Source organism: Melanotaenia boesemani, chromosome 2, assembly GCF_017639745.1.
Source record: "Melanotaenia boesemani isolate fMelBoe1 chromosome 2, fMelBoe1.pri, whole genome shotgun sequence".
Taxonomy (NCBI): Eukaryota; Metazoa; Chordata; class Actinopteri; order Atheriniformes; family Melanotaeniidae; genus Melanotaenia; species Melanotaenia boesemani.
This window is the reverse complement of record NC_055683.1, coordinates 5,691,665-5,706,262: the sequence shown is the minus strand read 5'-3', so window position 1 is coordinate 5,706,262 and position 14,598 is coordinate 5,691,665. Positions and strand designations below refer to the sequence as shown.

At 40.4% G+C, this 14,598-nt stretch overlaps 1 protein-coding gene across 2 annotated transcripts in view; it reads left to right on the top strand.

Moving 5' to 3' along the window:
- The first annotated feature begins 342 nt into the window (after positions 1 to 342).
- The window catches only part of tnrc18 (trinucleotide repeat containing 18), a 38,997-nt gene continuing 24,741 nt past the window's right edge, over positions 343 to 14,598 (top strand). The window contains exons 1-3 of one of the 2 annotated variants that reach the window (XM_042007200.1): positions 343 to 435; positions 2,159 to 2,510; positions 11,941 to 12,078. In XM_042007200.1, coding sequence (XP_041863134.1) covers positions 2,291 to 2,510; positions 11,941 to 12,078 — 358 coding nt within the window. In that variant the 5' untranslated portion in view covers positions 343 to 435; positions 2,159 to 2,290. Of the gene's footprint in view, positions 484 to 2,158; positions 2,511 to 11,940; positions 12,079 to 14,598 lie in introns of both variants that reach the window. The other variant, XM_042007193.1, reaches the window with a different exon arrangement.

The window sequence follows — 14,598 nt, the reverse complement described above, 5'->3', positions numbered from 1 at the left end:
AAACTTGCACACATATTTAAAAACAAGCACATGCGCACACAAAAAACACACATTTCCATTAAAAAGTGAACCCCTCTGCTTGTTTTGATCATTCAGTCTTGAAGGGAGAGGGGACCTTGAAACTGCTCAACATCCTTGCTCCATAATTGGTTTTATAGTGTTGGCGAGCGGCCAGACTATTTTTTTTAATGCGCTGGGGACTTTGATTGACGTTTGTTTTAGCCAATCAGATAGGAGTCGTTTGAACGCTCCAGGGTTGGGTGGTAGTGAAGGAGATGGGCGGGGCTTGTAAAACAATGCTGTGTTTCATTGCTGAGGAGGACGCGTCAGGGGCTTTCTCCCCCCCACCCCCCAGTTATCCCCCAGTTTACCTTCGGACTAGCCTGTAATGGACTACTCCGGTTTTCCCAGCAACCTGGACGGATTTTGAGAGACGTAGGCATATGTTTTTAAACTCCTTCTTCGCCATTTCTCTCCTTTAAAGTAAGCGGCCGGCCTTCCTTTTTTTTTTTACATTTTCTATTTTCAGCTAAAATGTAAACGTTATCGCTGTTTTAAAACCTACTTTGACAGAGAAAAGCGTGTAAAAAGGGCGCGGAGGATTATTGCTCTGACATGTTGGAATTTTAGGGAGATGTTCTTGGTATGAAGGGAAAAAAATTCGAGACGTTTCCTCTGAAAGTTTTACGTGTGTTTAATGGAACCGTGAAAAGTTTGAAACGTGGCTGAAATGCGGAGCTCCGTCGCCCGCTGCCTAGCCCCAGGGATCTCTATCGAGGCAAATACAAAGCTACCTACCTTTCCGTCAGGGGTTTTGGAGGGCTTAATGGCAACAATTTTGTCTAGTGTTTTTGTTTAAGAAAAATGGTTTATTGTGTTTTCTGAACGAGTCCGTCTTTGGATCCCGCCCGCCTAGAAATCACGAGTCATTGGTGTTGTGTTTTCTTGCAGCCTTTGAAGGTTATCATGACTGTACGCTTGTTTCATCTATTTTAAAATATACATAAAGATTTTTTTAAAGCGTAATTTATATTTTGTTTAAATTACGATTAGCCTAATTCTGATCGGGGTGTTAAAGACCACAATGGTTCCCAAAAGATGCATTTTTATGCTACCTCGGTAGAAGTCATAGTTGCTTGTGGTTGTGCTCCTTAACTTTTATTCCGTCTTTTTATATATATATCTATATATATATATAGATATAGATATATATATTTTATGTAACACGTAATTACGCATGGCTGCAAAGATTGTATTTAATTTGAGTTTTTACAGATTCAAAGCATTTATTTGCTTCGGCTTCACGTTGAATAAACTGGCTTATCCTCCGATGTTAAAACACACTTTTCTATATTAACACAGCTTCAAAATGGTGTTTAAATGGTTTACACCATTTATGTGGAGATCCACTGAGGTCATGGTTTTTGAGTGTTTTGCTTCTAATTTCTTTACCTGGGCAGCACCCATGTCCAATGTCCAAAGGCGAAGTAGCCCATACTAAATACGCATCTGTGGGCAACAAAACACCGTTAGCCCAGCTGATTAATGATGCAGGCTTTTGCAACCTTATTTATTTTTAACCTGTTTGAAATTTATATTTGATGCGCCTCTAGTATTTATGGTGTATTGGTTTACATGGCTGCTCGGGTCCGTCGCGTAGGCTTGCATGATTTACTGTTTAGGAAAACAGCTGGGTAATCGGAAAAAGAAAGAATAGGTCATTAAAATTGGACGTTTAGCGTTTCCATGACCTAGAGAGGGACATTTTCATGGCGATCGCACAGCAGGCTGACCGCTCCTCGCTTCGGTTGTTTCTCTGGGAAGCAGAGCTCCAGGAGCGGCTGCCTGCTCGGTGTGCAGCGGGGGTGTGGAGAGCCGCTCCGACATCACAACATGAAATGATAAAAATAAGTTAAATAAGCATCAAAGTCTGCATTTAGGATATAACGAGGGCAACTCGTGTGGTTTTACTTTAGGGCAGTCAACATTCTGCATTTAGTTTATAAATAGTTTTTTTTCCAAACTGCGTCATTGCACGTATGGGCCGCCTTTTCGTCGAAAACGAGAGAAATCCTAAAACTGTCGGTTTCCAACAGTTTGTTCCGAAGCTGTATGTTATTGAATTGTGTATCAAGTGATGTTTTCTTGTATTTTATAGGTCAGCATTATGGCTGAAAAGGAGTCCGAATCGCCTGGGAAACTAAAGACATTATTATAGCCAGAATTGGCTTCTTTTCGGACCTATATCCGAACGGACAATTTCCTTTAACAACTTTCCCCTCTGTGGATAATGGATGGCAGAGATTTCGGTCCTCCCCGATCCGTCCACGTACCCCCACCGTTGTTGGCGGGGCTCGCAATGGAGTCTCACCGACTCGGAGCAGCAGCAGCCGCGGCAGCAGCAGCCGGGAGGATCCCTCCCTCGCCCGGCCACTTGGGCGCGAGCCATCCGCCGCCTCTCCACTCCGGGAAATTTTTGCCATCGGCCATTAACCTACATCCACATCACAGTAAGTGCCCGATGTTTGACTGGCAGATTCTGTTATGCGAGTTGCCCCACAAGCGCAGCCTTGAAATGATGAAATATTAAAAAGAAAATAAATAAATAAAATGCGCAGTTTGTGGCCATGTGCGGTCATACGGATGCCTGCACGGTTGAGATGTTGATTTTTATATGGTTGAATGGCTGTAATAAAGCTGTAACAAGTTTCAGATGTGATCAGATCATCCTCTTTTGCAATGTGCAACCCATTTGCGGAAAATTGGCAATTTCCAACACACACCGACCGGGTCTGACTGTTTTGAGGCTTTGGTGGTGGTGTAGGTGTTTACTGCAGCAGCGTGTGGGTCAGGCGGCAGTGGTCTTTTGATTGTATGTGGACCATTACACCGTCACTGCTGTGAGAGCAAATGCAGTCCGTGTTTATCCTCTGCGTGTGTATGTTTGCCAAAGTGGGAATGGTGAAGTTGTGACCTTAGAGGGATGACAGAACACTGTTTACCCCGTTGAGAGAATTTGCTGGAGTGTTTGTGTGAGTGAAGAACTATGGCGGTTCTGCATTTAGAGTAAAAACCACTCTGATGGAACATTTGTCAAATGGCTGATGTTTTTTTTTTCCTTTTTTTCAAAGCATGTGTAGCAGTTAGACACTCCTCACTGCTGCTTCCAACACACAGGAGGGAAATATCTGTAAAGGAGAGAGTGTATATTTGTGTGTGTTAGCACTCCTTAAGTGCAAAGTGCAAACTTGCATCTTGTAGGTGTGTGCGTGTATGTATTCAATAGATCATCTACAGTATCTGTCGTTCCCTGCTGAGCTGGTGATTTTCTTCACTACTTGCATTAAACGAAACCTTGAAAACAGTTGTTTTAAAAGAAAAGATGGAAAAAAGGACTGGGTGTTTGCAAGTAATTATGTGGTCAGTTGCAAAGGAAGTTAGATCACTCTCATGAAAACTTACGTTGTGCAAGTAGAAAAGATGTTTCTGCTGTGTGGAAAATCTGCTTTCATAAAGTTACCTCCCTATGAAGTCATAGCTGCAGATACAATTACATTTTCTCTGGTTCCTCTCTGAGGTAAACCACAAAGATAATAACGTTCCACTTAAAGATGCGTTACCCCTTCCTCATCTTTTGATTGAGTGTGGGTTCAGTGCTGTATTTGGAGTGGTATAGGAGGCACTGCTTGGAGGGCAGAGCTCTGATGCAGCGTTAATTTGACATATCGACAAAAGCCCGCACACTGAAACGCGCACACAGACATGAAAAGGTGTCAGAGATGAAATCAGCTCGCAGCAGGGGGGCGTAAGGATGATTGATAGGTGCATTGTGGCAAAGAGATGTAGCAGGGCGCAGTTTATTGCAGTCAGTTCTTCAGATTTTTGCAGCTCCAAGTGAACATGACATACCAGATTTACAGGGAGCAACACAAATACAATTTCTATTTAAAATGTCTGCTGCAGCAGGATGCTTCAGCTTGTCCCCCCCTTTTTGCCTCCCTCCTGTGGCTCAGAAATGAGCTGAAAACTGTCTGTGGTATGGAACAAACTTGAAGCATGACTGGGAAAATGGGGGGTTGTGAAGCTGAATCGACGTAACCACTGTTCTAACCCAGATTGGTAGTTTAAACACACCCTTTAAGCGGGATACATTTTATTCTGCCCACACACTGACCTTCTCACTCTCTCGCACTCTCACAGCCTACACTCACTCAAACAGACCACTATACGATGCAGGTCATTTAGCTTTATGGCACTCTTCAATTTTCAATCCCCACACATTACATCAACCAAAACCGACTGAGATCCCAGTCCCATGTTTGTAATACCACTATGCAGCCTTATTACACAATAATTACCCAGTAACTGCAAATGCTCATAATGTGCCAGTTTAATTGCAATTAAACGGGATGAATCCAGTGCTCAAGGACCTGCTGTGCAATCAGAGGAGCTCAGACAACTCTGCTGCTGGTTTTGTTTACATGTGTTCCTTTGAATTTAATATAGTTTTTTGCGTTGTTGTTTTTGGCTAAAATCTTGTTAGTTAATGTATGTTTCTAGCTGCTATTTTACCCTTAATTCCCAGGAGTCTGCCTGATTTTGGTAATTATGTGTCAGTTAGAATAAGATTTCCACAGGCCTAAATGAAATGGAGTGTCCCTAATTTTCACCGTTCATGTGAAGCATTTCTATTTGGTTTAATCACATCGTTTGCTATGAATATTTTGTTGACATTTGTGCTGCTGGTGTCTCAGTAGCTAAAAAGGCAAGATGTTTCTGCAGCGCCTACTCCTTTACTTGCATGCGTTATATCTAAACAAGGATTAGGTATAGTCTGTGTTTATAGATGTAAAATGGCTGTAAAAGGTCCTCTGTCTGCCGGTGTTTCCATCACCAGATTGAGGCCATCAGTATTCTTCCTTCACTTCTATCCCTCTTGAGTCTGAGAGCAGCAGCGGTAGGACCCCCTAAAATATAAATGCACTGAGGAGATGAGGCCAGAGATGTTTTTTTTTTCTTATGTCCCCAAACTGAAATGTTGCAGTAACAGCAGAATATTTCATGCATCAAGAATTTAAGATTATGCACTTAAGTGTTGAGATTAAAGTTGTTGTTTTTTTCACTGTACAGTATCTTCCAGAGATTTTTTCACAGTGTAGAAGGATATTACATCTTTTTTCTTGGATTTTGACCATTTTAACTACAAGATTTTTCTCATTATTATTGCATAAACTGGATGCAAGTTTGACACACACTTTGGATCACTGTTGAACTGTGTAGAAGAACCTATGAAGTATCAGACAACAGTGTAGAACAAGTGCATGTTGAATGAGACAAAAAATGTCTCTGGCGACAGCATCCCTTATCTGGTAGGCTATACACAAAGGACTTGCCGGAGACGGGAATGAGACGCATGTGTGTGTTGTGGTGCGTCCGGAGAAAGAAGGTCAATACAAGCAGATGAAAACGGCTTGAGACAAATTGGGAAGGAAAACTAAACGGGCACATTCTCTATGGTGGAAAGAAGCATTTTGTCTTTCCGAAGGTTAAGAGCTGAGCTTGCCGTTTGTGTGTGTGTGTGTGTGTGTGTGTGTGTGTGCGTGTGTGTGTGTGTGTGTGTAACGCTGCAGATGGAGAGGATTGAGGTCTTGTGTATGTAGGAGCATGTGATTGCGCTTAGTGCAGTTACTGCTGGGATTTCCCCCTGGGACTATGCAGAGATAAAGTAAGAGATTTATCCCGACCACAACACATTCATACACTGTTAGATAAATGTGGTAACCCTTCGGTTGTTTTCTCATTCCATTTTACACACACACACACACTCTCACGGGTGCAAAGGTGTAATAATTCATCCAGCTAACAGGGCAGGCCAGCGATATCCGTACCAGTTTGTCTTCTGTAGTGCTTGGTTAGTGTTTCTGTTTAAATTAATGAGACTTGTGTGTGTTCATATGTATTGAAAACAAAGGCCCGTGTGTGTAAGGATGAGGCTCAGACATGCCCCCCTCAGATTAATTGAATCCTCCAGGAGAGAAAACAGCCTCCTTAAGAGAATGCACAAGACACTGCTGCCCAGCTACAATAAACCTGTCAAACAGACAAATGACACACACACTCACACACATACACACGCACATAACTGTCAAACATGAGAGTGATAGGACGGTGTGTGTGTGAGAACAAGCATGCCGTGGCATGTTGAAATACCCAAAGCATTAGCTAAGTCATTCACTCTGCCAGAACCCTCCCTTTAACGCAAACAACAGCCTCCAGCACACAAAGGTCACACACACACACACACACACACACACACACACACACACACACACACACACACACACACACACACACACACACAAACACACACTGCCTGTTTGGCTGTGTTGAGTCTCTGCTTGTTCCATTACATAAGCCTAATAATATTCCTCTCAGGACATTCAGGTGAAATCAGAATGTGTGGTGACTTGAGTAAAAACCAGCTCCTTTCGTACTTTCTGTGCCATTGAGGCCCAGAAATGACCAGTTCCTTTCACATCTGTTTTAAAATCAGCTTGCACACAGCGTGGGAAGGTTTGGTCATGTTCCTACACTGATAGCATTTTGATAACTCATAGCACGTCTTTATTATTGTTTTAAGTATATATATATATATATATATATATATATATATAGATTAAAGAGTTTCCTGTCAGTCAGCACACATGTGGTTTGGTGTTGACATGAATTCTTACTTCATGATAAAATGTTAAACCAAGATTCACCCAACTCGGTGTCACAGCTGTGAGAATTTGTCCCTGTCCATGTGCTTTATTTATATATGTCACCACCCCGCTGTGTTTGCCATTTTGTGTGTGTGTGTGCACGCCTGTCGTGAGTGTTGTTACCATTTGCTGGTGTTGAGGAGTGTGTCAAAATCACACCAGTCTCCTTTACAGGGAATTCAAGTGCCACAGGAAGGTTTTTGAAGGCTCAAACACTCATGAGGCATGTTTCTTTCCAAATGACAAAGCAGGTTTTGTACAAACTTTCAAGTTGACAAGCTGAAATAAATCACTGCTGCTTTCTTGACTTGTTTGGTGGATAAACCCGACCTTTGTGTGATGGGATTTTGGTGGCTCAGTTTTGTTTAAGTGCTTCAGATGCAGGGTGTTGGATCACTGTCAAGCTCCTGTGGCTTACTCAGACAGGGTTAATGTTATTAGCAACACCCCCGCCATACCTATTTCTCATTCACACAAGTTTGGGGTGAAAAAGATGATCAGTTTGAGGCATCTAAGACTGCTTAGTCTGCTGTGTTTTTACGCTATTTAAATACAACCAGTGTTGATGTGAATTCAACCAGTTAAATATGTCTGGGAAAACATTTAGTTTGCTTAAATGTTTTGAATTACGATGTTAACGATATAACAGGAGATTTGTATAAAGGAAATAATCTGAGTGTAAATATTTCTATTCACACCATGTTGCACAATAATCCATGTGGCTGCAAGCTTAGATGTTTTTAGAGGTGTTTATGAGCTTTGCTCTTTTAATGGCATCTCCATTTCTACATTTTCTTTTTTATATTTGAGCAATAAAAGGTGCCTCACAGCAACTCATATATTATACTTGTATTATTCACTGAGATATAATAGCAGATACAACTTTTTTTTTAACATATAATAATAAGCAAATGTCTGATTTATTAACCAGAGTGTTCTGGCTAAAGTTCAAAAGCTTAATATTTTACTTTATAATCATAGTCAATATATATTTATTTATTTTCCAAACAGATAAGGCATCAGATCTGATAATTGATTTCTGTGGTTCTCTGTATGAATTTAATCAGTCTGATTATTGTGTAAGGCATTTTTTTCTGTCCACTTTTTATCCAAAATGAAGAATTTTCTTTTTATTACAAATTGTTTGCCTTTTTGTTGCGGGTGCGGCCTACATCCACTTCCTCCTCATAGATTTATAAGTTGTTGTTGACAGTACAGTGACCAAACAAGTAATCATAAAGCTCATCTGGTTTTGAAGTAAATGATCCATGGCAAGTGAAGCAAACTCATCCCTTTTTTTGTCATCCTGGGGAAAATATATTTATATAACAAAATAATGCTGAAGCCTGCTTTCCAGGATAATGTCCTTCGTGCTTGTTGTGCATATTTAATGTCTGCTCAGAGTGGTACAGAAAGCAGGAGATTACTTATTTAAAAATGGGTTTCTTTTGCAAAATTGTTGTAGTAAAGCAGAGATTAGTCAATTAGAAATTGGCACTTCTAGTGTTTGGAAAGTAGCCATAGTTTGGACTTGTTATATTTAAATGAAACTAAAAATGTTCATCTTGATCTTCCAAAAACACAAAGTTTCTCAGAAATGAATTAAAACCAAAAGAAAAACAAGGCCCCCGGGTTTGAATCATTGACAGGCTCTGAGTCACATGCCTGCAGTCGGATTCAAACCTGCACATCCTTGCTTTTCCACTTTTACAGTCTGGGTTAATGGTTACCAGTGTCTGTGTGCCAGTTAGCTATTACATATGCCATAGCTATATATATATATATATATATGTGTGTGTATATATGTATATAAATATATATGTATGTGTATATATATATATATATATATATATATATATATATATATATATAGTATAGTGTAGTATAGTGTAGTATATTATATTATAACCCAGAGATCAATAGAGACCCCCCTCCAGCTAACCCTGCTCTGAGTACTACTGATGGATAACAGATGGGTTCACAGAGTGTGTGTAGGTGTTTGTGTGTGTGTGTGTGTAGCAGGCTTCTTGACCAGTTTTTTCTTAAATTGTGTGTGCTTTTGTACAATTTCCAGTGTTGTTTTTGGATTATGTCGTGTTTTACCACATTTTATATTGACTTGCCATCACGGCTCTTGTGAATTCACAGATTTTTCAATCTGTGTCAGATATACAATGCCGTCTAAATCAGATTTGATCTCCAGCAGGCCATCTCTTCTCTGATATCGAGATGTGTTTTTATGAGGATCTGAACACGGAGGCTCACAGCGCGTTGGGAGACAGAGAGCATGTTTCTTGGCAACTGGCTTATCCCAATATGGCAAACTAACTGTCTTGTGAACTGGGAGCCAAATGCAGTGTTTGTGTAAGTGGTGATGGGGGGGGGGGAGGAAGGAAAGGGCTGAGAGAAAAAGAGAGCGAGCGAGAGAGGGAGGGAGGGAGGGAGGTAATGAAAGAGTAATTCCAAAACATTTAAAGAAACATTTCCCTCTCAGCTAACATTTGGATGTTGTTTCTGGAACAAGGAGTGCAAATGTTTTGCCTCATTCTACCCCTCCCTGTTTTTCCTCTTGTAGACTATTTTGGAAGGGAGAACAGGATTTGGGATTTTTTTTCTTCCCCTGGTCACTGGCACAAAGCATAACTGTAGACCGGAGGGAGCTGTGTGTATGTGTGTGTGTTAGCACTCTGCACACACAGAATAAAGAGCCTGTAGGCTGATGTGATGCTGAGATTGATCCACAGTCTAGTGAGGCATCTGTGCCCCCTTTGCTTGTGTGTGTGCGTGTGTGTTAAAGAGGCCCCGGTGTTTAGCCCGAAGAATTAGAAACTGCTGACATCCTACCAGGACTTCAACATCCCTGACAGGTGGTGGTTGTGAACATATTATGCTACATCTATGCACAGCTCCTCACACACAACAGGCAGTAATTAGTGAATTATAGGTTAGGATGATTTGTTAGAACATCACTAAGCATGTAGGCTTACAGACACCGGAGTGAAGTATTAAAATGCTATGATAAAACAATATCTTGTTTAGTGGTGTTTTTATACTAAAAGGAATTCGATCAAATGATTGCCCTGAAATCTGGGAACTTCCTGGAAAGAGTGAACACTTCAACTCATAAAGATTCTTTATACTCAGACAAAAAAAACTGTTTTTAATACATCATGTCACTGTCCTGTGAAACCAATCCATCACTAAAAGATCAATTTTTCAAGAGCCAAGCTAAACAACTCTCTATCTTGCTTAAATATAGTGAGATTTGTATTTTGGGTGAAAATATTTACAGCCTATAATTATTTCCTGTGTTATATTTCTGGTGGTCTGCTGTTAATGTTCTGATTTTAACCGACCGATAACGTCACTGTTACTTTCTTTATACTGTATGAGAGCTGCTAATGCAAAGCAAACATGTTTACGGTTCATATTAATGAAAATAAGCCATCATTTGGAGTATTTTTTCATGGCTGTAATGGATTGCAAGCTGGACCCTTATTTTTTCTTCTTTTTTTTTTTTTTGAAAATGGAAATCACATCGTATTCCTGGGTATTTAAGGTGGGTGAGGCAGAGTGACAAATACATGTGATATTTAAAATGCAGATTTCTTTTGTTTTTGTTCTTTTTTCCATGTGTAAATACATATATGTGTGTGTGTGTGTGTGTGCAGCTCCAGTGGTATCTGACTCAAAGGGCATTCACATCAAACCCACACAGAACTGTTTGCACATGTGCGATCACTCGACTCAGTGCAGCCGCAAAAACAAAAGTTGCCCTCAGTACACTCACGTGCTCCACAAACGCTTGTGCACCCCCCACCCCACCCCCACCCTCACACATACACACACTGATGCAAACATTAAGTGACTAATAAATCCCCGTTTAACAGGACTGGGTGTGGAAGGTTCCACCTACAGTGTTTTCAGAGCAGAGAATAAAGGCACAGTGCATTACTTCTGTATGTGTGTGTATACACCTCTGTGATTAATTGGAAAGGTGCATTTGGTATTGATTTAAAATGCTGTGTGTGTGCTTGTGTGTGCGCATGCTGATGGACAACAGCTTTAATGTACTGATTTAGATGCAGGGGGAAACTCAGCAAGCACAGCATGTCTTCTAGATTCCCACAGGCCTAATACAGAAACACACACTTTCAGTCCCTTCCCCCTGTAGCCCATATACAGACAGCACCCTTTCCCCTACACACATGGTTAGTTTTATCAGGGTAATGGCTGTGCAGTGCGTTCGGTAATGGGCCAGGAGGATGTTGGTGGTGATGAGGTGGGGGTGGACCTCAGCTAAACATGAAACCTTTTCCAGTTCTTGGCAGGTTGTGATTAGAAGAGGCAGTGGTGGTTCAGAGGTTGAAAGTTTGGTCAGATTGTAAACATGACAAGGGTGGAGTCTAATAAAAGCAATCAATACCCATATCACGCTGAGATACGGGATTGTTTTATGAGGATTTGCTTGGTCGATGTTTTAGTAGTGGACCTGGTTTTTATGTGGAGGTGAGTGGAGTGCACATGGTTTCAAAAGCATTTATCAGTCAAAGATAATTCTCTCTTTTCTGACTGCAGCAGCCTGAATATTAGCTATTTAAATACATTTAAAAACATGAAAAAGTCTTAACTTTTCAGAGTAGAGTGCAAGTTAGGCTGTTCATTGTCCCATTCTCTGATTCCAGTGTCTCACATCTGAAAACTTCCTTGCTCTTGTTTTTGCATAAAACAAAACACACTTCTGTTTTTATGAGTGCGAATAAATGCAGTGACACATCTGATGATTTGTGTCTGTCACATAAAGTCAGCATCTCTGTTCGATCCATTAAATCACTCGCTCCCAGGAGACTAAAGTCCCTCTATGTAGTTCCTTTCCTGTTGAGAGGATTGTGGTTTTTAGTCAGCAGTTACATTAACCGTTCCTTCTTCGGAGTTTAGGCTGTCTGTGGTCTGTCTTGTTGAGATGGAATGGAAGGCTGTGCTCAGTAATAATGTGATTACAACAGACTGCTTTGGCATAGAAACATCAGCGCATATTGACTCAGCTCCTCGCATTCAAGCACACACACACACATAAAAGCATGATCTTGTACAGCATAATAATTGATCCATGTTGTTTTGTAGGTTGCTTTTGGTGGTTTTACGGGTTACTGACTGTTTTCGTTCTTTCTTGCAGGCGATGCCTTTCCGGCCGGCAGTCCCTTCCTGTCAGGTTATCCAGGCCCCTCCGCCTTGACCTCTGACCCCACATACAGATCAACCAATCCCAGTGGGCTACAGATGGCTCAACTCTGGGCATCACACGCTCATGAAGGTAAATAACCTCAAAAACATTTGCATTTCTCTCTAACCTTCTTTTTCCGTCTCGGTTGATAATTGAAAGACGCGACTGGCGTTACATTTTCATGGCATTTCTCTCAGTCTGATGGCATCTAATGCCCTGAAGGCTTGTTCTTCTGTTTCTCGCTGCTTTCACCGCTGGGATCCTGTTTCATTTCTGTGTCACAGCTGGAAGCTCTACTCCCAGCTCTGTCCTAGATGTGTCTCACTTTCTCTGTCCTCGACCCAGTCCTGTACTTTCAGTTGTCGTCTGTTACTGTAATCTATCTTCCTCTGTCTTGTTCTCCTTCTATTTTTTTAAGCTTCCCACCCATTGCACACTTATTCTCTATCTGCTCTCCAGCCCTACTTTTCTACAACATCTTTCTCCCGACAGAGCTCATGAACATAGTTTTAGACACACAGCGTCCTCTCTTTGGACCTGTCTCTGCTTCCCCCAGGCCTGTTCAGTGAGTGATTGAATCTTGGTTCTGTCCTCATTCCCTCATGTCCTTTTGTGTCTCCTTATCAAATTTCCCCTGAGTAGAAGGTCAGATAGGAGGAGAGGCATCCCTCGCATGCTGGCGAGGTAAAGGGACAAACAGATTTCATTTAAGATTTCCCTTCAAACTGATTGCATCGCCTTAGTGACACAAATCAGATTCCATGTGATCAGTTTTTAGATGTTTGGCTTGAATTTCCTTAGTTCAAGGACTGCACAAGGCGAGTGATTTAACCTGTGGTTTTGTTGAGTTTTATTTTTTATTTATTTTTTTACTTTTGGTTTGGAATAAAGAAGATGTGATGTTTCCATTAGTGAGCTTTGTAGGTGCTGATGGAGTCATGGTTGTTTTGTCTGAAGCTGCTGCTACATTTGCATACATAATAAACAATGAAAACAATCTTAAATCGATGTACTTTAGAGACTGTAAAGGCACCAAAATCTGTATGATTTGATCAAGAGCAGCAGCCCCTGCTAAGTCACACCATGTTTGATTCTATATTTAAGTAAAGAAGGAGGCATAAAGCATGAATGGATGTTGACACTTGGCTTAAGTTTAGCTCTAACGGGTACTTCAATATCTTAAGCTAAAAAGGCTGAAACTCCGCTGCTGGATAAAGAAGTCAATGACTTCGCTTGCACTAATATGAATGAAATCTTTCTCAGCCTCAGAGAGATTCCTAATGCCTGGTGGCTGGCTTTAATAGAAGTTAAAGTTTCTTAAAGATGGAGAGGTTTTCAGACAGCAGCTTAGAAGCTGACTTGGTGATTCACTGTAGCTGCATGGGAACCACCTTACAAAAACAGAAACCGATCTATCTAACCAGTGCTTACCTTTACTGGAGATTTAACATGGATTTTTTATTAGTTGCTCCACATGCCATTGGCTGTATTAGCATCCACAACATATACTGTGATTATTAACCCAAATAAAACGCTGCCACATAAACAGCCTTTTATGATAATACTAGCCTTGTTAAAATGATTTTTTATATGAGAAATAGTTAAAAAAAAAACTGGGTATATGCTGATATTTGTACCAAGTACGTGTTTATCATCACAAATGCACAGAAAATAGTTTTTTATGCCCAGTTGAGTTAATTTTTTTTATTGTTTTGAAAATGATTCAGTACATATTACATAATTTTTTAAATCTCATCTGAGATGATAGTTTCATCTTGAATGAAAATCTTTTTCATTACCTGCATACAGCCATTGATGCCTGGTTAGATTTTATATTGTTTAGCTAAAAATTTGTTAATCTTGTGAAGCAGGAGAAGTAGAAAAAGAAAACGAGACAAAATATGGACGATGTTATGAGTGAGGGAATCTGACCACTGACCACATGATTTGTTAATTAACAAGCCAGTATTGTGCCAAAATTGGTTCCCGCTTGAAATCCAACCCTGTTTTTCTAATTTTATGTAACTTAACTAATTATAACACTTCCAAAATCATTCAGTGATGTACATATGTTATAGATTTTTATATGGTAAATATGATAAGGCCATTCTAAGAATGATAAAGTTGTGTTTTGATATTGGAACTAGGGCTGGGTGATATGGCCTAAAAATAAAATCTCCCGATTTTTTTATAACCAAATCCAATTTTAATCTATTTCTTTTTTCTTTTACAAAACATAAATAAACTTATTGAAAACATTTATTTGTTTATATAGATAAATGCCAGCAAAAATAAAGCATATAATGTCATAGCTTTTCCACCATATGAACGACTTGAAACTAGAAATATGCGACACAAATGCACCCGTGATCTCTTTCCATCTGGACCCTTATCATACAGGATCCACTGCAGAAATAATTCCCCTGATGAAGGTTGTCTCTTAACTAAAGTTTGTGGGCTAAAGTTGACTTCTGCATCTTGTAGAGAGCAGCATTTCTCACTGTTGTTATACGCACAGCTAAATCCCAGGCATTAACAAATCTGTCAGACAAACAGCGTTCTGGTGTGGAGGGAGGGCTAAGTCTGCTGCTAACTAAATATGGAAAAAAA